The sequence below is a fragment of the Chrysemys picta genome, chromosome 1, assembly GCF_011386835.1.
Source record: "Chrysemys picta bellii isolate R12L10 chromosome 1, ASM1138683v2, whole genome shotgun sequence".
Lineage (NCBI taxonomy): Eukaryota > Metazoa > Chordata > Testudines > Emydidae > Chrysemys > Chrysemys picta.
Window position 1 is genome coordinate 148,100,532 of NC_088791.1, and position 26,041 is coordinate 148,126,572.

The 26,041-nt window shown below is 44.6% G+C and overlaps 1 protein-coding gene and 1 pseudogene across 4 annotated transcripts in view; both read left to right on the plus strand.

Annotated features, from left to right (window-relative positions):
- The window catches only part of POLQ (DNA polymerase theta), a 134,280-nt gene extending 112,910 nt beyond the window's left edge, over positions 1-21,370 (plus strand). For all 4 annotated transcript variants that reach the window (XM_008172329.4, XM_024110381.3, XM_065586665.1 and 1 more), the window contains 4 exons: positions 647-771; positions 2,636-2,789; positions 5,690-5,799; positions 20,685-21,370. In XM_008172329.4, the coding sequence (XP_008170551.4) occupies positions 647-771; positions 2,636-2,789; positions 5,690-5,799; positions 20,685-20,798 (503 nt within the window). In that variant the 3' untranslated portion in view covers positions 20,799-21,370. The remainder of the gene's footprint in view (positions 1-646; positions 772-2,635; positions 2,790-5,689; positions 5,800-20,684) is intronic.
- LOC135973212 (DNA (cytosine-5)-methyltransferase 3B-like) lies at positions 6,462-18,440 on the plus strand (annotated as a pseudogene).
- Positions 21,371-26,041: the final 4,671 nt, after the last annotated feature.

The window sequence follows — 26,041 nt, forward strand, 5'->3', positions numbered from 1 at the left end:
GGGTTTTAAAAAAATGTAAATCTTTGTCCACTTCAGTACAACTTTGATCCCCAACGGACAGCACACCCTTACTTGGAGTTTCTTTTTACTGCCCAAGACACATTCTCTCCTTTCCTTGCACTTGGATGAGTTCTTTTTCTTCTGAAGATCTGAAGTCACACTGTACGGGGCATCAAGGGCTCTAATTCTCTTTCTTTCAATTTATTCCCCACCTGATATATGTCCCTTCAGTGCCACCATGAGTCCTGATTTCCCAGAATAAAGAATAAATAGCAGTGGTATAACATTGACATCCTACCACTTGGATTACAGTTGTGCACAGCTAGCTACAACCTCATTCTCCTCCCAGTCATCATAAACTAACCCAAGAGAGCTGAATATACACCTGAAAGAAAGATCCTTCACTCGCTTCCCCTGTCTCTCAGGGGGAATGAGAAGTGTAAGGACTTCCTCTTCTCCACATATTAGTGATGTGATATTTGGGATTCCAAAGCTAGTGTCAGTGCCTTAGTGCAAAAACAAAGTATGGAGTAAACATGAAATACCAGATGTTCTAGCATAAAGATTACAATATAGTAAGGGAGTGATGGAACTCTGGCAGTAGTGTGGAATGATGGGACGTTTTTTCTTTTGTTTCCTTTCCCAGGGATTCAAAAATTCCTGAGGGAGACGGTGAAGAAATGCAGCAGGGATGGTTTTGTGCAGACCATCCTGGGGAGGCGCAGATACCTGCCAGCTATCAAAGATCCAAACCCTTACAGCAAAGCTCATGTATGTTGAGAACCGTTTTTTCTGAACAGTAGAAATTGCAGCTGTACTGGACCACAGTTATTTCCTCACTCTGAAGTAGTCATCAGTGTAAAGGATGGTTATTTGGTTATGGACTTGCTGCTTCTCTGTAACATGACAAAAACAAATGGGCATTTAGATAGGTATACTAACGTTCCTTGGGGGTTCAGCTGGGAACATTTGGCCTAGGGTTGAACTCCAGGAGAGACCCTTCTCCAAGATTATTATTATTATTTATAATAGTAGATTATATAATAATAATAATAATACAATTATTTATAATAGTGCCTATACAGTGCTTGGTGCTTTCTAAATATGGAGGAATGTGCTCTGTCTGTCCCCAAAGAACATGTCATCTAAAAAGATTTATCAGTCAAATATTTTTGAACACTTTAAAAATGTCTTCTTTCATCACACCATCAATATGGCTTTACCAAGTTCATTCAGGGCATGCATGTTACTCGATTCCATTAGTTCAGTGTTTTCTTAATTACCTTTTAGAGCTTTTTGCTCATACTCTGAAGTAAATCTACTGCAGCTTGGTGTGCAGAAATAGTCATATAACCTCACTTGATGACCCTCACCTAGGAGTTGCAGTGAGTTATTTATTGATTTAAATGGGCACAATTTAAAGAAGTAGAGCAATGTTTAACTCTTTGGGATAAACAAATCCCACCCAACAGTCCTCATGAATTGCATATTGTCTGGATTTCATCAAAAAGAGATTTCAAATTCTACACTTTTGCTAGTTAAAAAGGGTGCCCTTTAAAGGAAAACCGCAGTGACTAGACAGCTGAATGTTTATGAAATATGAGACTATGTATAGAAAATGTTTTGCAAGGTGACTTAAAAATATCTGTCACTGTTTTGCTATTTCCCTAATAGTGAGTTGACTTAGTGGGGGAGCAGCCATTTTCCTGACACAGCGTTATACTTCTCAGTAGGAGGCTCAATGTTATAATTAGGACTCAGTGGAAATCCAGATACCAAATAAATGCATGGAGAAACAGCAGACTTTCAAAATTGATACAAGAAGTTGGGGTTTTTTTAATTTTTATTTATTTATTTATTTTACCAAAAAAAAAAAAAAAAGACTATTTGGTTAATTTAAAAGTTGCTAAATCTTATAGGTGCTACTTGATTAGATTGTGAAGAGAGGCAACTTCTGTTCAATTTTTACTTTTTAAAAATTATATTTAAGACCCTTGTAAGATATTTTAATTTCAACTTCCTTTAAATTTTCCTTCATGAATTTCAATTAGGAGGGAAAGAAAGAACCACCTGTGAAGAGAATTTTCTTGTTTGAGGAGAGCATTAGTAGAGAGAGCTTTCTTTTATGTGAAAAACCTGCTCCATAACCATAGTAATGTAGCTTGTTTTGGTTTTTGAACAGGTTGTAATGTTCTGACTGGCAGGATTTGCCACAGTAGATCAGACCTCTGATCTGTGAAGTCAAGCATCTTGCTTCTGGTAGTATCCTATACTTGATACTTTGCAAGAAGGCACAAGCATCCCATAATGCATCCAACTAGTTGTGTGATTGTCCTCTGCTGGACGAAATCAGATCTCCACAAGTGTGGTGGTCTCCCCGTAATGGCTGGTGGCTGATAAAGGCTTATCAGCCTTAGTACTAATAATTTCAAGTATTTGAAAATTCTTTTCTAGTGACTAGAGGCCTGTGGTTTGTGTAAGAAACTCTGACTTCTCTTCCATGCTAGTTTCATGAAGCTGTGTGTCTATTTGTGGTGTCTATTTGTATGTCACCATAGATTTGTTACAAAGTGGTAACATATGGGGTTTATACCATGGGGTGAGTTTTCAGAGCTGATATCTTTGTAATCCTCAGGCAGAGCGCCAGGCTGTGAACACAGCAGTTCAGGGTTCTGCTGCTGACATTGTCAAAACAGCCACTGTGAACATTCAGAGGCGGCTTGAAGCATTCCCCTCAGCAGTGAAGTCCCATGGACATCTGGAGAGCTCATTCCAGAGCAACAGGGCAGGTACGCCATCATTCTTCTTTATATTTGATGTCAAAAGTCCAAAGCTGATAAAAGTAGCTTAAAAATAAAATAAAGATTAAAAAAAGCCTGCTATAGCTGGGGGATTTGGGCAAGTGGTGGGGAATAAAAGTTTATTTTCTCATACCGGACTGGTCTGTCTTGTTGCGTTGGGTGGGTGGGCGGGGAAGTCCTAAGGAGGAATGTCTGCTCATCTTGTGAATGAGAAGGAAATACTCTGATCTGAAAACCCTAATTACCTGAATGGTTCAGGGGGCATATCAGAAATTTGGATCATTGGACTAGGAAAACGGGAGTTCAATTGTGCTAAATTCCATGATGTTACTACTGATTTGTTTAAAAAGAGGGGGGGAAAAGTGCAGATGCTCCGTCTTCAAAGGCAGTGAGAAAACACCAATTGTAACAACAGGTTGGCCAAAGAATGTAGTTCCCATTAGATTTCAGTCTGAAGTTTGTTTTTATTTAGGATATAAAGATATGGTACAAAGCTTTTGTCAACATCAATTTGGGCTGGTCACACTACTTATGAATTAGCAGTTTCAATCGAATTATGCAGCTCATTCCCATATGAGTGCCATTAAAACCTTTAAAAAGAAGAACAGGAGTACTTGTGGCACCTTAGAGACTAACAAATTTATTAGAGCATAAGCTTTCGTGGACTACAGCCCACTTCTTCGGATGCATAGTCCACGAAAGCTTATGCTCTAATAAATTTGTTAGTCTCTAAGGTGCCACAAGTACTCCTGTTCTTCTTTTTGCGGATACAGACTAACACAGCTGTTACTCTGAAACTTGTCATTAAAACCTTTGTGACACAAAACATATACCCATATGTTTTAGACATATTACATTAAGGGTCATAACAATTTTAATTGGTTCTGTATTTCATAGCCCTCCACCTATGTAGTGAGATTGTCCTAATCCTGAGAGTCCAATTTACAGGCCTTGGAGAGAGAGCAAATTAATAACTAATCTTAAGAAGGTTCTAAAATTAGTCAAGTAGCTTTTCTTTGCCCCATAATGCCAAGATTAGAAGGTTTGATAACTTGTGATGTGCCAGGGCCATAAATAAATGACATACCGTTCAAAAGTGTATGTCTGCATGGAGGGAATTTCCAGTCTTCCAGTAATAAGAAGCATCCTGATGGCTCATGGATTATAAATTTGTCACTGGTGCAGGACTGAACATTATCCATCATGCCCTTCTGGAAAGTGTAATTTTAGGAGGGAAAGAAGAGAAACATTTGTAAAAGATTTTTTTTTTAAATGGTGATGGTTGAAGTTTCTCAGAGGTTTGAAATGTTAGAAGTTGTCCCAGAAGAAGCGAACTAGTGGGCAAGAGACAGGTGAAGTGGTCAATAGTGCAAGCTCTATGCAATTTATCACATGGCTATCCCACCGGAGGGGGTGTGTGTGTTTTATAATAGTCTTTTTAGGTCAGAGGTGGGCAAACTATGGCCCGCTGGCCACATCCGGCCCACGGGACCCTCCTGCCCAGCCCCTGAGCTCCTGGCCTGGGAGGCTACCCCCTGACCCCTCCCCTGCTGTTCCCTCTCCCCCGCAGCCTCACCTCACTGCGCCGCCGCCGCAATGCTCTGGGCGGCGGGCTGCAAGCTTCTGGGGTAGCGCAGCTGCAGAGACCAGCCTGACTCGGTCTCTGTGCTGCGTGGTGGCAACGGCGTGGCTGTAGCACCGCCAGCCACTGGTGCTCCAGGCAGCGTGGTAAGGGGGCAGGGAGCAGGGGAATTCGGGATGGTGGTCAGGGGGCGGTGGTGTGGATAGGGGTCGGGGGGTCAGAGGGTGGGGAACAGAGGTGGTTGAATGGGGGCAGCGGTCCTGGGGAGCAGTCAGGTGGGGGGGGGGGGGTTGGATGGGGCAGGAGTCCCGGGGGGGGAGGGGAGCTGTCAAGAAGGAGATGGGGGTTGGATGGGGTGGCGGGGGGCCTGGGGCCAGTTAGGGGAGCAGGGGGTGGTGGATGGGGAAGGAGTCCCAGGAGGGGGGGGCTGTCAGGGAGCGAGAAGCAGGTGGGAGTCAGATAGGGGTTGGGGGCTTGACCACGCCTGGCTGTTTGGGGAGGCACAGCCTCCCCTAACCGGCCCTCCATTCAATTTTGGAAACCTGATGTGGCCCTTAGGCCAAAAAGTTTGCCCGTCCCTGTTTTAGGTGAGGATTGAATGAAGCCATTGATAGCCAGTAATTTGTCTGAACTGGAATCTCTCCATTTGCACTCTCACTTGCCAACTTCTGGGCCCCCTTTTTTAGCTCTTAACATGGAGCATGCAGAAGCGATTCTGTTTTTGGCAGGTGCGGCCTGCTAAGATCCCATGTACACATCTGTTGTTTAGTGTTTTGGGCAAGGACTGCTTATGTTTTTCAGTAGTAGTAGTAGTAGCTGCAACTCCAGATCAGTGGAGTTGGCTGGGTAAAGCTTCACTGGCTCTTTAGAATTAGCCATTAAAATGATTTTGGAAGCGGAGCCGAATTCTATTTCATTGCCTGAGAGAACATTATACACCAAGTTCTCATTAAACCCGACGTGATTGTGTTTAAAATTTGCTTGTAGAACAGATGGTCTGAGAGAAGTGGTTGTCTCTTTGTTTTTTTTTCCTAATTTACAACTTTATAATTTAAGGCTAGAATGTTTGTATTTGAAAAGCTTTGCATTAACATTCTTTATTTCCAGACAGTTTTATGAATATTGATATAATAGCATAATAATAATATTTTATATATGTACCCTTGTGTGCATGGATGTTTTTCATCTTGGAGCTCTGCCATACAATTCTTGTTTGTAGCATTTGAACATATATAGGTCTTTTGGGCTAAAACAGATATGATTATGTGTAATGCTGGTTAACTGTGTATATCTTTTCCCTGTGTAGGAAGGTTAGAGCGGAGAAGAAACAGAGGGATGTTACAGAGTGGAGGTTTCTTCATCCTCCAGCTCCATGATGAGCTCCTCTATGAGGTTGCAGAAGATAGTGTAATTCAGGTAGGAGTGTTTTTGTTTTTCCAGCCCATGTACTTTTCTATAACAAACCGGTTAAGTTTCCTTTCTAGAGGTCTGTCTTCTATTTCTTGAGATGTCTGCAGACATGCCTGTAAGACTATAAAAACAATGTTTCTCTTAAGGCCAGATGGGTGTAAAAAGAGTAACAAATGTTGGGTCCAGGCTCTTTGAGTAAGACAGGAAGTCCACTGGCTAAAGTTTTTAGCTGCTAGCCCAAAGCAGTGCCGTCCTGGCTTAGCATGCTGGTGATCTCTAGTACCTGCAACTTCCTTACTGACTCAGGATGGCGACGTAGCTCCTCTGTGCAGCTGCAGTGAATGTGTGTACTCCACCGGCAAGTGGGTAGTTTTTTCTCCTTACTTTGGGGAATCTTTGAGTTTGGGGGGTTTTCTGCTTCATGGGGCCGACTTGGCTCCATGCTTTGGGTCATTTAATTTATTATTATTTATTTATTATTGTAGTTTAAAATCTGTTTGTGTGGGAAGGAGGATGCTGTGCTGTTGGTGCTTGTCGTCTCTTTCCCTTCCTCAGTTTTTTGTCTTCCCGGATGTCACCAAAGGAGCAGCTTCAAAAAGTGTCCCAGGTGCAATCACAAAATATTTATCACAGGCAAACTTACTGTTTTGATTGCCTGGAAAAGGAACATGGCTAGCTGTGCTGTTCCACCAGTGCCAGAAGTCTCGTGCCGAGAGTATGTGTCTAGAGGCACTCCTTGCTTCATTTATGCTCACTGATAAATCCAAAGTGAAGTTAGCCCAGAAGATTTCCAATAACAAATATTATGATATGCTGGAATTAAATAACTCCATCTGGCACTGAACGTTTCAGTGCTGATCTAGGGGGAAGAGTCCCCAAGCTGTGCTTCCACACCTTCAGTGTGTCTGACTGACTCAGAACAGAGGGAAAGTGCTCTGCAGGTGGTTGGCATCGATTTCAAGCATGTGATGCTCCAGACACTCAATGAGGCATGAGACAAGGAGATCATATTTGACATCTTTGCTGATACTCCTCTATCTTTGACTCCTGGATGGGATACTTCAAAATCTCTAGTGACTCAGCTCTTACGGTTTTGTCTCCCCTCGAGTATGATGAAAGGCTATGTACCTTATATACCGTTTGGCAGGCAGGCTAAACCAATTGGTAATAGACTCAGGGGAGTGGTTTCTGGATCAAAGAGAAGCAGATGATATCTTTCTAAAGTTGGGCATGCCCAAGAGAGAGATCTTTTCTCCTCTTCTCTCCAGTGAGCACCAAATGGTCTTCTTTCAACACAGCCTTCACTTGACACTTTGTGCAGATGACATCTCCATTCACTACTGGTTGGAAGATGTTTATGTACATCTTTCCTCTCCCATTACTTCCGGTTCTGATTAAGTTGAGGAGATATAAATAAAGATTCCATTATCTTAATGGTCCACCCACTGGCAAATAAGGTTCTCAACCCCATTTAGGACTACCAGTGGCTATTCCCAGAGCGTCTCACTACATCACATCACACAGAACAGGGACATCTCTTGACATCCTGCTCTGAGATCCCTCTCCTTATAAGCTGTGACTCCAAATCAAGAATATGGTGTTTTTAAGCAAGTGCAGCCTTTTTAGCTGCCTGGAAGGAGTTTGACAGAATGAGATACCAGTTCAGATGGCAAGGTGGCCTGCTGTGAAAAAGTCTGATGTGGATCCCTTCCTGCGCCCCACATGAAAGCTATTTGGTTTTGTTCTTCACTTGTCAGTCTGCATGAGATATCCTCCCTTAGAGTTCACCTCTTCTATTTTGCCTTTCCATGAATGCACTAAAGGTAGATCAGCTTCTGGGACCTCTTCTTCAACTTCGTTAATTCTGTGGGTTCATGTTTCTAAAAGGAGATCATTTTCCTGGTGGCAAACATCAACTCCCCAACTGAAGGAGCTTCAGATGGTAGTTGACTGGGCCAACCAGTTTTTAAAGATAGGCTGGTGTTTAAAAAAAAAAATCCCAAATTCCTTCCACAGGTGTCAGAATTCCACCTTCTGCATCCAGTCAGTAGTTTTCTCCACATTTACACGTCCATTCCAGAGCGGCCTTTCTCCTTTAGACTGATATGAAAAGGTTCCAATTTTTCAATCTGAAGTGGACTAAAGTTCCTTTAGACTATCCGGTCTTCTGTGCTTTGACACTGGATCAATATGTTATGCTATCTCCAAAAGAACTATGGCCATATATGTTTTCTGTTGTATCCTTCATTGTTATTTAACAGACCTGCAACTTCATGGTCACCTTAAGATAGAAGTAATATCAGCTTCTGTAGCCTGCCTCAGAACTGTTTCCATCCAATAGATTTTCTGTGCAGACGCTTAGAACCCCTACGTATTTGCACAAGTTATCCTTGCCTGGAATCAGTCTTGCATTCCTGCTCCAGATTTAGCTAACTAATGTTACTGACTCTGTTTCCAGCTGAGTTAGTGATCACCTTTTTCCTCCTCCCTTCATATTCATTTTGAAGGCATGTTTCTATGTTTTGGATTGTTTTTTGGGGTGGGTGAGGTGGTTGACCTCCTGTATAACACAGGCCCTGGGACTTCTTATAGAACTAGAGCATATCTTTTAGAAAAACATGGAATGTTTTAGTTTCCAAATTGGATCAGAGAAAAGTTTCTCTTCTCTACTGGTGCCTCATGTAAAGGTTTTAGCATTATGTAAAACATTGTTTTTTGGCTGCTACAGCAGTTCTGGTCTGTGGAGAGTTAGCTTGGTTACATGCATAATGCTAGCTCCAATTTATTTCCAGCTGCTAAAGTGCATTAAAAAACTAAAAATATCTGTCTAACCTGTCTATATATTTATATGTCCCTAGTCACCATAGTATCTGAGCACCTTCCAAGCATTTCAGAATAGGAGCAATGATAATCTCTTGCTTTCTCTTTTTCCCCTTTCCAGTCTGTAGGGGAAACGTGATTCATTTGTCGGGTTGTTGTTTGTGCATGTGAGAGGGAGAAGAACTCAGTTCTGCAAATGGCAAGCTCTCTAGTTTAAGTTCAGTGCCTGTTTTCTCTCCTGTGCTCATGAGCTTTCCATGGTGGTCAACAGCTTCATCATTCTGCTGGAACATAACGGTCATTGGAGGTCATGGTCAGTGGGAGAGGCAATCTCTCAGGCATCTAGGACCAAAACTGGGGTGGACTTTAAAAATCAGGACAGAGACCATGAATTGGACTCTGTAGTCAGTGTGGAGCCCATGCAGTGTGTCTCAGTTACCAGACATACTGCACCTCTGACCACCCTCCTTGTCTCTTCAGATGCACCCCTTTTGGCCTCTAGCCATAGATTCATAGATTCTAGGACTGGAAGGGACCTTGAGAGGTCATCAAGTCCAGTCCCCTGCCCACATGGCAGGACCAAATACTGTCTAGACCATCCCTGATAGACATTTATCTAACCTACTCTTAAATATCTCCAGAGATGGAGATTCCACAACCTCCCTAGGCAATTTATTCCAGTGTTTAACCACCCTGACAATTAGGAACTTTTTCCTAATGTCCAACCTAGACCTCCCTTGCTGCAGTTTAAGCCCATTGCTTCTTGCTCTATCCTTAGAGGCTAAGGTGAACAAGTTTTCTCCTTCCTCCTTATGACACCCTTTAAGATGCCTGAAAACTGCTATCATGTCCCCTCTCAGTCTTCTCTTTTCCAAACTAAACAAACCCAATTCTTTCAGCCTTCCTTCATAGGTCATGTTCTCAAGACCTTTAATCATTCTTGTTGCTCTTCTCTGGACCCTCTCCAATTCCTCCACATCTTTCTTGAAATACGGTGCCCAGAACTGGACACAATACTCCAGCTGAGGCCTAACCAGCGCAGAGTAGAGCGGAAGAATGACTTCTCATGTCTTGCTCACAACACACCTGTTAATACATCCCAGAATCATGTTTGCTTTTCTTGCAACAGCATCACACTGTTGAGTCATATTTAGCTTGTGGTCCACTATAACCCTTAGATCCCTTTCTGCTGTACTCCTTCCTAGACAGTCTCCGTTCTGCATGTGTGAAACTAATTTTTCCTTTCTAAGTGGAGCAGTTTGCATTTGTCTTTGTTAAACTTCATTCTGTTTACCTCAGACCATTTCTCCAATTTGTCCAGATCATTTTGAATTATGACCCTGTTCTCCAAAGCAGTTGCAATCCCTCCCAGTTTGGTATCCTCCGCAAACTTAATAAGCGTACTTTCTATGCCAATATCGAAGTCGTTAATGAAGATATTGAACAGAGCCGGTCCCAAAACAGACCCCTGCGGAACCCCACTTGTTATGCCTTTCCAGCAGGATTGCGAACCGTTAATAACAACTCTCTGAGTACGGTTATCCAGCCAGTTATGCACCCACCATCACTTGACTTGGCGTGGAATCAAGCCATTCTCCTACTCACTAACCAGGTCCTGGGCTGCAGTCACTTGTGATTACCTCAGCAGACCTGACTTGGGTTCAGTACTTGCAGTTAATTTCTCTCCAGGAGTTTTGACAGTGATACCCACTGACCAAACAGCATTCTTAAAGCAAATGATTATTTAGAACAAAAGCATTTCAGAAAAACAGATCTTACAACAGTAATCCTGTATCTACGTGTACCTGCTTCTCCCTAAGGCTTACTATACCCTGGATGTGGGGAAGGCCCAGTTTCTTCAGGCTCTATTCACAGAGCCCTGGTCTACACTACGGGATTAGGTTGAATTTAGCTGCATTAGGTCGATTTAAAAATGACTGCGTGCACCCACGTTCCGTCGACCTAAAGGGCTCTTAAAATTGACTTCTGTACTCCTCCCCAACGAGGGGAGTAGCGCTAAAATCGACCTTGCTGGGTTGAATTTGGGGTACTGCAGACGCAAATGGACGGTATTGGCCTCTGGGAGCCATCCCAGAGTGCTCCATTGTGACCGCTCTGGACAGCACTTTGAACTCCCATGCACTTGCCAGGTACTCAGGAAAAGCCCCGGGAACTTTTAAATTTCATTTCCTGTTTGGTCAGCGTGGCGAACTCAGCAGCACAGGTGACCATGCAGTCCCCCCTAGAATCGTAGAGCGTAGAATGTTTCTACGCTCCCCCTATCATCTCCATCCCTGAGGTTATCGCAGATTTGAAGGCAAAAAAAACGCATTTGCAATGACATGTTTTCCGAGCTCATGCAGTCCTCCCGCACTGATAGGGCACAGCTTAATGCATGGAGGCATTCAGTGTCAGAGGCCAGGAAAGAATTAAGTGAGCGCGAAGAGCGGAGGCAGGACGTGATGCTGAGGCTAATGGGGGAGCAAACGGACATGATGAAGCATTTGTTGGGGGAGCAAACGGACATGTAGAAGCGTCTGTTGGAGCTGCAGGAAAGCCAACAAGAGCACAGACCCCCACTGTATCCACTGTATAACTGCCTACTCTCCTCCCTATGTTCCATAGCCTCCTCACCCAGACGCCCAAGAACGCGGGGGCGGGGGGGGGGGAGGCTCCGGGCACCCAGCCACTCCACTGCAGAGGATAGCCCAAGCAACAGAAGTCTTTCATTCAAACAGCTTGATTTTTAGCGTGGCTACAATAAGCAATGTGGCCTTGTCCTTCCCTCCTCCCCCACCCCACCTGGGCTACCTTGTCCGTTATCTCACTTTTTTTAATCAATAAAGAAAGAATGCATGGTTTCAAAACAATAGTTACTTTATTTCGAAGGGGGGAGGGTGGTTGGCTTACAGGGAATTAAAATCAACAAAGGGGGCGGGTTTGCATCAAGGAGAAACACACACAACTGTCACACCGAAGCCTGGCCAGTCATGAAACTGGTTTTCAAAGCCTCTCTGATGCGCAGTGCGCCTTGCTGTGCTCTTCTAATTGCCCTGGTGTCTGGCTGCTCAAAATCGGACACCAGGCAATTTGCCTCAACCTCCCACCCCGCCATAAACATCTCCCCCTTACTCTCACAGATATTATGGAGCACACAGCAAGCAGCAATAACAATGGGAATGTTGGTTGCGCTGAGGTCTGACCTAGTCAGTAAACAGCACCAGCGAGCTTTTAAACGTCCAAAGGCACATTCTACCACCATTCTGCACTTGCTCAGCCTATAGTTAAACTGCTCCTTGCTACTGTCCAGGCTTCATGAGCCATGGGAGCAAGGAGTAGGCTGGGGTAGGTGCGACTGTGCAGTGCTGCCGGCTGGGAGAGCAGCCTGAGGCAGAAGCCTCCAACTCGCATGATATTCTAAGCAGGACTGAAGCTCCATGAGACGAAACTTAAAGAAGAGAATGACCTGGAGTCTCTGGCTCCCATTTGGTGCTCTAAGAAGAGGATGGCCATGTCTGTCCAGGCGCCCCTGATCGACCTCACTGAGGAGGATTCCAAGGATCCCAGAGCAGCAGTACCACGTCTGCCAGGAGGACCAGAACGGATCCCCCAAACTTGTTGATGGGGAGCAGGAGAGCAGAGTTGCCGGGGAAGAGGTGAAATATCAGGATGTGAAAGATTTTGGAATTGGGGAGCTCATGTGGGGGAAGATCAAGGGCTTCTCCTGGTGGCCTGCAATCATCATCTCCTACAGAGTCACGTCCAAACGTCAGGCAATCTCTGGAATGCACTGGGTGCAATGGTTTGGGGACGGGAAGTTCTCCGAAGTTTCAGCAGACAAGCTGGTGGGTCTGATGGCTTTTAGGCAGCATTTCAACCACTCCACATTTAATAAGCTGGTCTCCTATCGACGAGCCATACACCATGCCCTGGAGGTTGCTAGGAGCCGGGCAGGAAAGACGTTCCCAGAACCAGAGCAGAGAGCAAATGGTTTCCAAAGTCACAAACAACAACAGGAGCCTTGAAGACGGTTGTTTATCGTGCGGGAGAAAAAACCCAGTCACATTCCACCCGCTGTTTGAGGGGGACCTTTGCCAGACTTGCAGGGATCAATTCCTGGAGCTCTTTGACATGTACGACAAGGACGGGTACCAGTCCTACTGCACTGTCTGCTGCAAAGGCAAGGAGCTGCTGCTGTGTAGCAATGCCAGTTGCTGCAGGTGCTTCTGTGTCGAATGCTTGGAGGTCCTGGTAGGGCAAGGTACCTCGGCCAAGGCAAAAGAGCAAGAGCCCTGGAACTGTTACATGTGTCAACCACAGAAGTGCTATGGGGTGTTACAGCGCTGACCAGACTGGAACGTAGGGCTGCAAGACTTCTTCACCAACAACAAAGGACAGGAATACGATACACCTAAAATCTAAAAAGGCCTGCACATTTCCCAGAGTCACTACCCTTGATAACAGAATGTCAATGATTGCATTGGCTACTTGGATCACAGCAGCCCCCACAGTAGACTTGCCCACAGCAGCGGTGACGGTGAGCTGAGCGGGCTCCATGCTTGCCATGGTATGGTGTCTGCATGGGTAACCCAGGAAAAAGGCGTGTTTGCCGTTGCTTTCACGGTGGGAGGGGCAACTGATGACATGTACCCAAAAGCACCCGCGACAATGTTTTTGCCCCATCAGGCATTGGGAGCTTAACCCAGAATTCCAATGGGCGGTGGAGACTGCGAGAACTGGGGGATAGCTACCCACAGTGCACCGCTCTGTAAGTCAATGCTAGCTACGGTAGTGAGGACGCACTCAGCCGACTTAATGCGCTTAGTGGGGACATACTCAATCGACTTCTATAAAATTGACCTAATTTTGTAGTGTAGACATACCCAGAGTCTCTCTTTGTATCAGCCTGTCCCCTTGGACAGCCCTTGATAATTGAGCTTTACCGTTCTTCTCTTGTTTAGTGTCCTTTTGATCTCTGGGCTCCCTGCCTGGCAAAACAAATCTTGTATCTTTGTTGGAGACAGGATATAGGCTCCTCAAGGCTAACAGTTCCCCCATTTTCTTGTAATTGTCCCCCAAGTGTTTTGTGTGGAGGTTCCTTATCTGGATCCATTTTGTTGCTTTCCTGCTCATTTTCCCCATTGTCCCCTATTAGGCTAGATCAATGGATTCCTGCAAGAAAGTCTTATAATCCAATGTACAGTAACTTCCCATTACTGAGCAGGTCCTATACAGTGTTCATAAAATTATTACATCTCAGTATTCTTAGGTTATTATATGGCAGTTCCACAGCCATCACACTGAGATCAAAGCACTAGGGTGGTTTGTTCATGGTGAGTTGTGTTGCTAAACTGACAGGCTGCAGCAATTTATACCAGAGAGGTTTTTCAGGGTATATGGCTTATTCCTAATATAAATTGCAATTACCAAGCCAGGAATTTAGGAAAGTGTGCTTCACTGTGGCCAAGTCTGTGTCTGATAAGGGGGGGTGCAAACTTCTGGACTGTCACAGATAGAAGTGGATGGTTTTTGCTGGCATAGCTCTTTGGGCATCCACTAACAAGGAGGAGTCCAAAAGGACCATGAAGCTGTGGGCTAGTTTAATCCTCAGAGGGCAGGTGCCATTGACAGTTGGGGATGTTAGAGGAGACAAGTTCTTCAAGCTACTTCCCTTTTCCTAAAGGAATCACCTCAAGCTTTAGCCAGCTGGTGTTTATCCAAGGGAGGATTTTGGCTAGTCATCGAGAAAGTTAGAGAGTAGTGCTGTTTGACTGACACAAAGGCAACTGAGAGCTTGGTGTTGTGTCTGTGCTCCTAGTACATTGCCCATACCTCACCAGCTGTCCCAACAACTTCATTCAGGGTGTGTCTTCCCTGCAGAGTTAACTCAGTGATTGGCACCCAGGTACTAGCAGCCGTATGGCAAAGCCATACTTTACTGTATCCACACTGGTGCTCCACTCATTCACGTGAGGAGCTAGGATTTCTGGAGGCACATCCCATGGTGGTTCTTTGAGTAGTGTACCTATTGGTGCTCCACTTCGTGTGTGTGTGCCCCTTTTGAGCCCTTGATCAGAGATTTTTCCCTTAGCATTATCCGTTTTTCCTGCATACACTGCCTGTGTCTCCTTGTGCTGGACATTGAGGCTAGGTAGGGGTGCACGGGTGAACTGCCCTCAGCTCTTTCTCAACTGCCTTGGCCTGAGACAGAGCCCTAGCTTGTACACCTTGAGCATGCCTGAGCCATCCTGTTTCTGCTTTCCTATAGTTGTTTGTTAGGATTAGTTAGTATGAGTGATAATTACAGTTAGAGATAATTAAGTAGAGATAATTAGTGAGAGAATTGTTTTGTTCCTTTCTCCCTCCCTCCTCGGGGAGCCTTATTTTCCTGTCAGGGCATGCTTGGCTCACCAGGTTTTAAATGCTGCCTTTACTGCTGAGAGGCTCTATCTGTTAGGCCTTGGCTACACTCGGGACTTCACAGCGCTGACGTGGCAGCGCTGTGAAACGCGAGTGTAGTCGCACTGCCAGCACTGCGAGAGAGCTCTCGCAGCGCTGTATGTACTCCACCTCTCCGAGTGGAGTAGCTGCAGGCTCTGATTACACTGGCGCTTTACAGCGCTGTACTCGCTGCGCTCCGGGGGGGGCATTTTCACACCCCTGAGCGCAGCAAGTTGCAGCGCTGTACAGCGCCAGTGTAGCCAAGGCCTTAGTAATGGCCACACGAGTTCAGATACGCAAAGGACCTGTTTGTAATGGACAAATCAGAGTCCCCACTCTTCATGGGTACTGATTATCTATTGGTACTAAAATTCTGATCTCCAGATCTCCAATGTCCTTTGGTGCCCTTTGGACGATATTGGGGAGGATGAAGGAGACTTCTAGTTGGTCTCTTTCATTTTTGTTCAGTGTTCTCCGACACGTCCTTTCAGAAACCTATTTTTTTAACAGTCACAGGGAAGATCATGCTTGTCATCAAGGTGGTGGAACCAACCCTGCATGCCACCCCCACTCCTCTATGGCCCCCCCACCCCCAGTTGTTATACTGGGACCTCTGGACTGCTTATCAGCAGCAATTTACCAGTTCACTGACACTGTCTCATAGGGAGGCTAGAGTCATACAATCCTCTCCTCCCCAGTCAGCTCCCACACAGGATGAGATGTTGGAGGAGCAGGAGATCAGGGCAGATAAAGAGGCCACCCCTCAAACACTTATTTCATCCTTGACTCCAAACCAAGTGATTATGCCTCTGCCACTTTCCATGGCCCAGGATTTTCGGCAATTTCAAGACCTCATGAAAAGGATAGCTGACGCTCTTCAAATTCCACTTGAAGAGATCAAGGACTCATAGCACAAACTGCTGGATATTCTGCAGTCAGCAACACACTCTAGAGTTGTGTTACCCATTAATGAGGTGCTCCTAGATCCAGATAAGACAGGGTAGCGGACGCCTACTACTGTTCTGCCAGCAGGTAAGCAAACAGATAAGAAGTATTATGTTTCCCCTACAGACTCCCATTTTTTGTTCCCCAACCCTCCACCTAACTCCCTGGTGGTGGATGTGGTAAATGAGTGGGGTAAGCAACACTTTTCCAAGTCTACCCCGTATGACAAAGACCAAAAGAGACTAGATCTCTTTGGATGGAAGTTCCACTAGTCAGCAATCCTACAATTCAGGATCACGAACTATCAGGTGGTCATGGCCAAATATAATTTTTCAAACTATAATAGGTTTACTGCTTTTATTGGACATCTGTTGCAACAACATATGGAGCAATTCCAGTTCATCATTTCAGAGGGCAAATTATTGTCCAGAACTGCTCTTCAAGCATCTGTGAATGCTGCAGATACTGCTGCCAGGTCCATCTCCACAGTGATAGTTATGTGCAGGGGATCATGGCTCCAGCTCTTGGGGTGTCCGAGAGAATTCCAGAACACTGCTGAGGACCTCCGCTTTGACGGTCTTAAGCTTTTCTCAGAGACCACAGATAAGTCCTTGAATGTACTGAAGGACTCTAGGGCTATTGAACAATCCCTGAGTATATATGTATATACCTACAAATAAGAGACGGGTTAGTAGGTCATAGACTGCCCAGAGATCACATCCTGCTCTGTTTTCTGCATTCTATACATCTACTGAACCCTCCAGGAAAAGACTTACATTTCAGAGAAAGAGGGCTGCTCACCAGCCTTACAAGATCACCCAGTCAACTTCAAAGCAACAGTTTTGACAGGTCAGTCAAGGGTTCAAATCCTTCCACGCTTCTGATTTTACAGCTGCATCCATTTGCCCACCCCATCCCCTTTGGAGACCACCTTTCTCATTTCCAGCATGCTTGGAGGCAGATCACTACAAATGAATGGGTCTCAGAGGTCATAATGTTGGGCTGTATCATCCATTTTACGTCCTTCCCTCCCTTCCACCCTCTTCCCCATCCCTTTTCAGGGATCCCTCAGCTTTTACTGAGACAAGAAGTTGAACTCTCTCCTTCAGTTAGGAACAATAGAGCCAGTCCTTTCTCATCACAAGGGAAAAGGGTTTTACTCAAAGGAGTCTAAATAATAAGATGGGTGAACTAGAGTGCCTCGTGTTAAAGGAGGATATTGATATAATAGGCATCACAGAAACCTGGTGGAGTGAGGACAACCAATGGGACACAATCATTCCGGGGTACAAAATATATCGGAAGGACAGAACAGGTCGTGCGGGGGGGTGGGGGGGCACTATATGTGAAAGAAAATGTAGAATCAAAGTAAAAATCTTAAATGAATCCATATGTTCCACAGAATCTTTATGGATAGTAATTCCATGCTCTAATAATATAACAGTAGGGATCTATTATCGACCACCTGACCAAGACAGTGATAGCAACAATGAAATGCTAAGGGAGATTAGAGAGGCTATCAAAATAAGAACTCAATAATAGTGGGGGATTTCAATTATCCCCATATTGACTGGGTACATGTCACCTTAGGGCGAAATGCAGAGACAAAATTTCTTGATACTTTAAATGACTGCTTCTTGGAGCAGCTGGTACAGGAACCCACAAGGGGAGAGGCAATTCTCGATTGAGGCCTGAGTGGAGCGCAGGATCTGGTCCAAGAGGTAACTATAACAGGACCGCTTGGAAATAGTGACCATAATATAATAACATTTAACATTTCTGTGGTGGGAAGAACATCTCAACAGCCCAAAACTGAGGAATTTAATTTCAGAAAGGGGAACTATGCAAAAATGAGGTTAGTTAAACAGAAATTAAAAGGTACAGTGACTAAAGTGAAATCCCTGCAAGCTGCATGGACGCTTTTCAAAGACACCATAATACAGGCCCAACTTAAATGTATACCCCAAATTAAAAAAAAAAAAAAGAACTAAAAAAGAGCCACCGTGGCTTAACAACCATGTAAAAGAAGCAGTGAGAGATAAAAAGGCATCTTTTAAAAAGTGGAAGTCAAATCCTAGTGAGGTAAATAGAAAGGAGCATAAGCACTGCCAAATTAAGTGTAAAAATGTAATAAGAAAAGCCAAAAAGGAGTTTGAAGAACAGCTAGCCAAAAACTCAAAAGGTAATAACAAAATGTTTTTTAAGTACATCAGAAGCAGGAAGCCTGCTAAACAACCAGTGGGGCCCCTGGATGATCAAGATACAAAAGGAGCACTTAAAGACGATAAACTCATTGCAGAGAAACTAAATGAATTCTTTGCTTCAGTCTTCACGGCTGAGGATGTTAGGAAGATTCCCAAACCTGAGCCGTCCTTTGTAGGTGACAAATCTGAGGAATTGTCACAGATTGAAGTGTCACTAGAGGAGGTTTTGGAATTAATTGATAAACTTAATAGTAACGAGTCACCCAGACCAGATGGCATTCACCCAAGAGTTCTGAAAGAACTCAAATGTGAAATTACGGAACTATTAACTATGGTTTGTAACCTGTCCTTTAAATCAGCTTCTGTACCCAATGACTGGAAGATCGCTAATATTTAAAAAGGGCTCTAGAGGTGATCCCGGCAATTACAGACCGGTAAGTTTAATGTCAGTACCAGGCAAATTAGTTGAAACAATAATAAAGAATAAAATTGTCAGACACATAGAAGAACATAAATTGTTGGGCAAAAGTTAACACTATAGTGAAGACAAGCTCACATTGAATAATATGGGGAGAAGACTGAGCCTTGCAGGACTCCACAGCTGGAGTCTTTGGAAGTGGAAAGCAGTTGTCCATATCAACTCTGTGGGTTCTGTCTGAGAGGAAGGGCCTGAGACATTTCAGGGTGTTTCCCCTTCACTCTTGCAGCCTCTTGGAGGCAGAACAAAAATATTTGGTGACCAAAAAAATCAAATACTGTAGAGGCCCATCTGGTGAGTATGGACAAGAAGAGAGAATTCTCACCAGAGCCACCAGTGGTGTCCTGTCCTGAAGCCTGACTGAGAGGGATCCAGGGCCGGGGTATGGATCCCTACAGGTGACACTGAATACTGTGATTAACTAGCTTCTCAATTAGCTTGCTTAGAAAAGGGAGATTGAAAGTATGGAGTGAAAAGTTTCTTTAGTCCTGGCTGGATTATTGCATGCTTCAATTTGTGTGTCAGGTTCCCTGTATCAAAGGAGATGCTGACTATCTGCTAGATGGGAGTACCAAATATTCTCTACTTTCCCTCACCATTCAGAAAGGGCAGGGTTCAGAGTATGCTGATAGCATAAATGTCATCCTTAGAAGGTTTCGTTCTCCAAGAATGAGAATCTGTTGTCTCACTCACCCCCTAAACTGAAGCGGATTCCTTACTTGTAATGCATGTAGTCAGTGCTGATGTGTAAGCAGGGCTGGCCTGTGCTCCACTTCCCCTCCAGAGGCACTAGGAGTTGTCAGGGTTTTAGAATTTGCTGATCAGATCCAATCTGGTTCTTCTTCCTAGGGTCAATTCAGGATTGCTCCTCCTAGGACATTCTCTTCTGTTTTGTCAAACCCTTTAAAAGTTCCAAGGGATACGGCTTTCACTACTTCCCTGGAGAGACCGTCTTACAGCCCAGTATGTCTCTCAGGGCACTTTCCCTGATATTGAGTATTTTTCCTATTCTATTTCTTAATTTCATGCCAATGCTCCTAGTTACATCCCTATGTATCGCACTAAACAATTCCTTTCCCTCACTAAGATTACCATCATGCAGATTTTCAGACATCTACAGTGCAGACTTTTATGTTCAGCACACATCTTACCCCTTACTTTGTCAAGCTAGATATATTAAAGCAGCTTGCTATAACATGGGGTTTATTTCTTCACTATATATTTTCTGTACCCTCAATGTCATGATTCACATTTCTGGTATCAGTAGTATACACTGAATGGAGAATAGAAATTTTTGTGGGACACAGGTCCATTTGAGTCTGAAAATTTTAAAAACTTACATTGGAGAGATCAGTCAGGCAAGTGGGGAAGAATTTAGGAAGAACTATGGCTGGCTTAGATTTTTAGAAGAAAAAGTTGACATTTGTACAGTGGGTACAGTATAGTATATGTTGTAATACCTCTTTCAGTATGTTACATATCTGTGTGATTATGTATTTATTGTGATCATGGGTATTATGACATTCCATTGGGATGATTTTGGTAAAATTATTGTTTTTCCAATTGCTTATAACTGTCTCTTGTAGAGTACCTCTTGTACTGACACAATGAGCTCTTTATTCCTGGGTATCCTTGCTTTGTCTCTCTCCTTTTATGTAGCTCCTCATATGATTTGCTTTAACCTCTCTCATTTGCATGTTTTGGGAAGAGTGTTTGGTAGAATCTGTTTCTGGCTGAAGCAGGAAGATAGGTCTCCAGTGTATGCAGCTCCTTAAGAAAATGTATTAATACTTTCCTGAGTCTCTCCTTTCATATATCTTAATCATACTTGAAACATTCAGTCAGACTGCTGTCAATGGAGAATCTATCCAAACACACAGAGTGGAGAGCTCCAAGCCCCTGACCTGCCAAACTAATGATGATGAAATGGAGCATCTGAAGTGTGTGGCTCTAGGTCCCTCAACAGTGCATTGAAAATTCTAACCTTGTTTGTTTCCTTGCAGGTAGCTCAGATTGTCAAATTTGAGATGGAAAATGCCATAAAACTCTCAGTGAAGCTGAATGTTAAAGTGAAAATTGGGCCTAGCTGGGGAGACCTGCAGGAGCTGGAGTTGTGAGCATGAAACAAGACCCTCTCGTGGTGGTGGAGCTTCATGCTCCATGGACTCTACAAGGCAGGTGCCAACTTACACGCAGGTGGAGACATTATTAACTGCACACTTATTGGTAAATCCAGGAAGTTGGTAGCTAATTGGTGCCTTTCTTTTTACTAAGCATGTTACAGACTGGCTTCTTAAATGCGTTTTGAAAGCCTTGTATGAAATTCCCTAGGCAGACTTCTCTGTGAGGTCAGATAACACAGCAAGGAGTGTTTACAGTTTACAGTTATTAATTTCTAAATGCTAATATTTAAATGAATTCCTGTTAAAATATGTAAATTGAGGCTATAGATTTTAAAAAACCCAAACCTAATGAATTTACTGCATCTGAAATTAAATGGACTTTTTAATACAATAAAACATGAGTCACTCAGGAAGTGTTCCTGCAGAGCTGTGTACAGGAGAAGAAATAGGATGCCACTGTATTTGTATTTAATGACAAACTTTGTGTATGTTCAACACTTTGAGCCCTGCTGTGAGCCTCATTTGATGCCAACATTTTTGGAGATGGTATTAAAGTGTGGAAATGATTTTATAAAAAGGTTGTGTTTTATGAGTAGAGCATTGCCTTACGGTGTGCCAGAGCAGAGAATTCTCTTTGCTAGAAGGAACACTGTTTGCCTGCTGGGGCCTTAATATTTTAAGAAAGTCAGTGGTTTGTTTGTATCCCTGTTGCCCCCATGCTGTTCATCTTAGAATTGACCCTCAGAGAGTAATGTTGTTTTTGAATAAAAACAAAACATCCTTGAAAACCTGCAATGCTCAATTTAAAAAAAAAAAACAAAACAAAAAAATAAAAACCTTACCTGGGGAAAATCTGGAGCTGGCTGACCAGAAGAAGCAACTTTCCCAGTACGTGCATTTTGGGGTCTGTCATGTTGATGAGTCATTTAAACAGTAGCTGACTTCTTGCTGTAAATGACTCAGCCTTAGATACCAATCTTTCCCCTACTTTGGTACAATTACTACTTGTCAACCTGAGCTGGAGATTGTCTAGATTTCACCTTTCAAGTCTGTGATAACATCGTCACTTCAGTGCCTGTTACTTAGCCTCATAAACAGGTAGAACATTTTTTCTAGGAACTGCGATACTGGAGCAGTCCTGAGGTCCATCTAGGACAGTCTCCTGTCTCCAGCAGATACCAGCACCAGCTGCTTCAGAGGAAGGGGTTAGAATCCCCCATTAGGTCCTAATCCCTAAATGTTAGACCGGGATCGGCAACCTTCGGCACGCGAGCCGATTTTGAGTGGCACGCAGCTCCCTGCCGTGGTCCCGGCCCCCAGCCCCACTCAGCCCCCCGTCCACCGCTCTCCCCTGCAGGGGCAGAAGGCAGAAGCTTGGTTCTGCGGCAGCTAAGCTTCGCCCCTCCCCCGCTTCTTCCCCCAGCATGGTGCTTTCCTGCCCCTCCTCCTCTCCTTCCCTGCGCCAATCAGCTGATGGCCCTAGCGAGGGGGAGGGGGAAGAGCGGCAGCATGCACACAGCTCCGTAGAGGAGGCAGAGAGAGGTAGGGACGGAGCCTGGGGGAAGGGGGTGGAACAGGGCATATCCCTCCCAGCCTCCTGCCATGAGCCGCTCAGGGCAGGAGGCTGGAAGCACCTCTGCCCTGTCCCCGCCCCACACACACTCAGCCTTCTGCCCTGCACCCCGCGCACCCTCCAGCCCTCTGCCCTGAACCCCCCCTACCCCAACACACACCCAGCCTTCTGCCCTGCACCCCCACAGCCCCATTCCTCTGCCCTGAATCCCCCACACCCCAACACACACCCAGCCTTCTGCCCTACACCCCCCACACACCCCAGCCTTCTGCCCTGCACTCCCTCCCCCAGCCCTCTGCCGTGACCCCTGAAACACCCACCCCCAGGTCTGCGGTCCCGGCCGCAGGCCCTACTCAGCCCGCTGCCAGCGTAGGTGAACAGAACCCCAGGCTGGCAGCGAGCAGGCTGTCGGCGTAAGATCAGCATTTTAATTTAATTTTAAATTATGCTTCTTAAACATTTTGAAAACCTTGTTTACTTTACATACAATAGTTTAGTTATATAATATAGACTTATAGAACGAGACCTTCTAAAAACGTTAAAATGTATTACCGGCACGTGAAACCTTAAATTAGAGTGAATAAATGAAGACTCGGCACACCACTTCTGAAAGGTTGCCTACCCCTGTGTTAGACATTTGGTTTAAACCTTTGAAGCATGAGGTTTTTATCTCCCTTACAAAATATCATGTCAGCATTAACTATTAAAGCTTTGGAATTCTTGTTATCCATATAAATGTCTGGTCTCAAATTTGCTGCCGTTTAATTTCATCGAATGTTCCCATGTGTGTTATGAGACAGGGAGAACAGAAGCTCCCAATCTACCTTCTCTGGACCATCTTTTAGCACATAGACTTTATCATGTCCCCTCTTATTCATCTCCTTTCTAAGCTAAGCAATCTGTCTTTTCACACTCTCCTCATTTGAGAGTTTTTCCATCATCCTCTCATTTCTGAACTCCCTTTAATTCTGTAATATCCTTTTTGATGCTCCTTTTTTAACCCACACCTGATGGAGTACACTTGCACCTTTGGCTTTTGAAAACAGCCAGATACTGTGCTACTGCTTATTAATTTCAAGCGCGGCCATTGTGCTGCTAGTAGGGGTGTCTGGAATTGAGATTTTATGAACACATCGTGAGTTTTTAAAAATGTGAACAGAGCCCGAGTGCATGGGGTCTGACAGCTGGGCTTTGTTCCTCCGAGTGTGCTGTTGTACTGGGAAAAAGACAAATGGTGCTGACTGAAAGCACTAAATAACCACCTTTGTTCTACTTCTTAGCTTATTCCTGACCTGTCCTGCAGCACTTATGTCTCCTCCAGTGTTTTACCTTCAATTCACACCACCTTCACTGTGTCACTATCACCCTCTGGGTGTGTGTCTGTCTAGGTTTATGTGCTATTTGTCGCCACGGTATCTGACACCTCTTGTATACATCATCCTCCAGTTCAGCTGCAGGAATCATGCTTGTTTTCTCTCCTTCTCCAAGCTATTAAAGCTTAGAATTAACAGATATGGGCCTTGGCAGCAAGACATTAGCCTGGTATCTGCTCACATGTGTACACTGAGCATGGCTGGATGAGCCAGTCTGAATTCATTACCTAGGCACCAGAGACTAATGCTTTCCTTTTGCCAGGGTGCCTGCTTCAGGCCTCAACAGGGCCACTGGTTTCAGTTACTCCTTCTTTGATATATTTTTATTTTTCCCTCTTAGGTTCTGTTTTTAGAAATCGTGAAAGGATGAACCTCATACACAGATTTTGCTGAGAATATGTATGTTGGGATGCTAATGAATAAAATGATTGGCACACAGTTAAACTTTATTTGATAAACTCATTGGATTCATTATAATTAAGCAATAATTTAGAGCAAAGGAGAAGATAAAAGGTGGTCACTGCTCTGATAGTGAGGAGGCTGCTGCATTTGAGTCATATTAAAATTCTGAGCCAATGCCTGACTGCTGCTATTTTTGTTCCTAAATTTGGATTAGATTTTCTTCAATTATTAGCAAGGCTAATCAGGAAAGAAGGGGAGGTGGGAGGGAGGGCATTGCTGTTAGTCTGGTGGAAGTAGTCTTTGAGGTTAGGCTTTGGTCATCGGCAAAAACAAATCTCCAAAAAAGCTAGAAAAGAACTTGCTGAAAAAAGGAGCCATGTTAAGTGTGCTCCTGTCTGTCTGGACTTCAAATCTCTCTGAAATTGGGCTCTTGTCCTTTGAATGACGTGTTGGAGGAATCCCTGTACTGGATTAATGTAGTTAGACCTCACCTCTGACTCTACTGGAATCTTTAGAAGATGCCTGTTTTGCACTGTAAATTGGCAAGCAGGTTGAAGGGGGAGAACTGGCTGTTGGGATGTTCTGATCCACACACTGCTGTGCTGAGACTGAGCAGATATTTAGTTGGAGGCTGTTTTTGCTGCTTTTAGGCCTGGAGCCTTGTTGCCAGTGACTGAATTGACTTTGTGGCCTGGCTCTCACAGCACAGGCCAAAAGGGTATCTCCTCTTCTGTTTTCACAGGTAGGATGCAGCCTGTCAGATGAAGGGTTTGTTTTCTGCTCCCCAGTTAGCGCATCTCTCTCCAGTCTGCTCTTGCCTTGGAGGTGAAAGGCGCTCTTCAGAGCCGCACCACCTTGCCCCTGGCCTCAGCAGGCCAGAAGGAAGGGAAGAGGAAGGGCATATCCACGCTACCTGGCAGTTTGGGCTAAGGACTAATCTACACTAGAAGTGCATCTGGTGAAGACTGTCTATGCCAATGGGAGAGAGCTGTCCCTTTGCCATAATAAAACCATCTCCACAAGCGGTGGTAGCTATGTTGGCAGGAGAAGCTCTCCTGACAACAAAGCACTGTCCACGCTGGCACGTAGGTCGGTGTAACTTATATTGCTCAGGAAGGTGGCTTATTCACACCCCTGAGCGACATAAGTTATACCAACATAACCTGTAGTGTAGACAAGCCCTAAGCAGGTGTTAATAGCAGTGCACACCAAAGTATTGTGCTGTAATTCCCCTATGTGGATTCTGTGGGTGTAACTAAAAGGTCTAGAGTTCAAACTTGGGACCTTTCAGTTCACACCCGCAGTGTCCACACGGGGGAATTACAGCACAGCACTTTGGGACATGCTGCTATTCACACCTCCTTAGTCTGAACTCTGGAGCAGCGTAGATATGCCTGAAGAAACAAAGAATGAGTGAACAGGAATGAGAGGAGAAGGGGGGGGGAGGGGGTAAAGGTTATGTTTTACTGCTGCAGCACGTTCACTCACTGTGCTCCGGTGTCCACACAACTTGCCGTTTTAGCCTATTCTGGTTCATGTTCTGTTCTGCTCTTTCCAGGCTGGCTGAAGTCCAGCAGCATAAGGCAGGTCTGCGTCTGTCAAAAAGTAATCTTTCCCACAGCCTAGTCATAGGAAATAGCCTTGGTTCTCCAGTTCTTTCCATCAGAGTCATGTCCTTGTGAGAAGTAACAACCAGATGGCAGCTGGGATTTACCGACAGTGCTCCCGAGAGGCTTCAGAAAGTCTTATTGCTGGGTTCCTGGGTAATCGTGACTTCCATCCTGCTGGTCAGTTTATCTTGGAGAAAAGAATATCATGGTAGATTGTTTTAGCATAAGCCAGATGATCTTAATAAGAGTAATGGTTCCTGACAAGCGGAGCCTTCACCA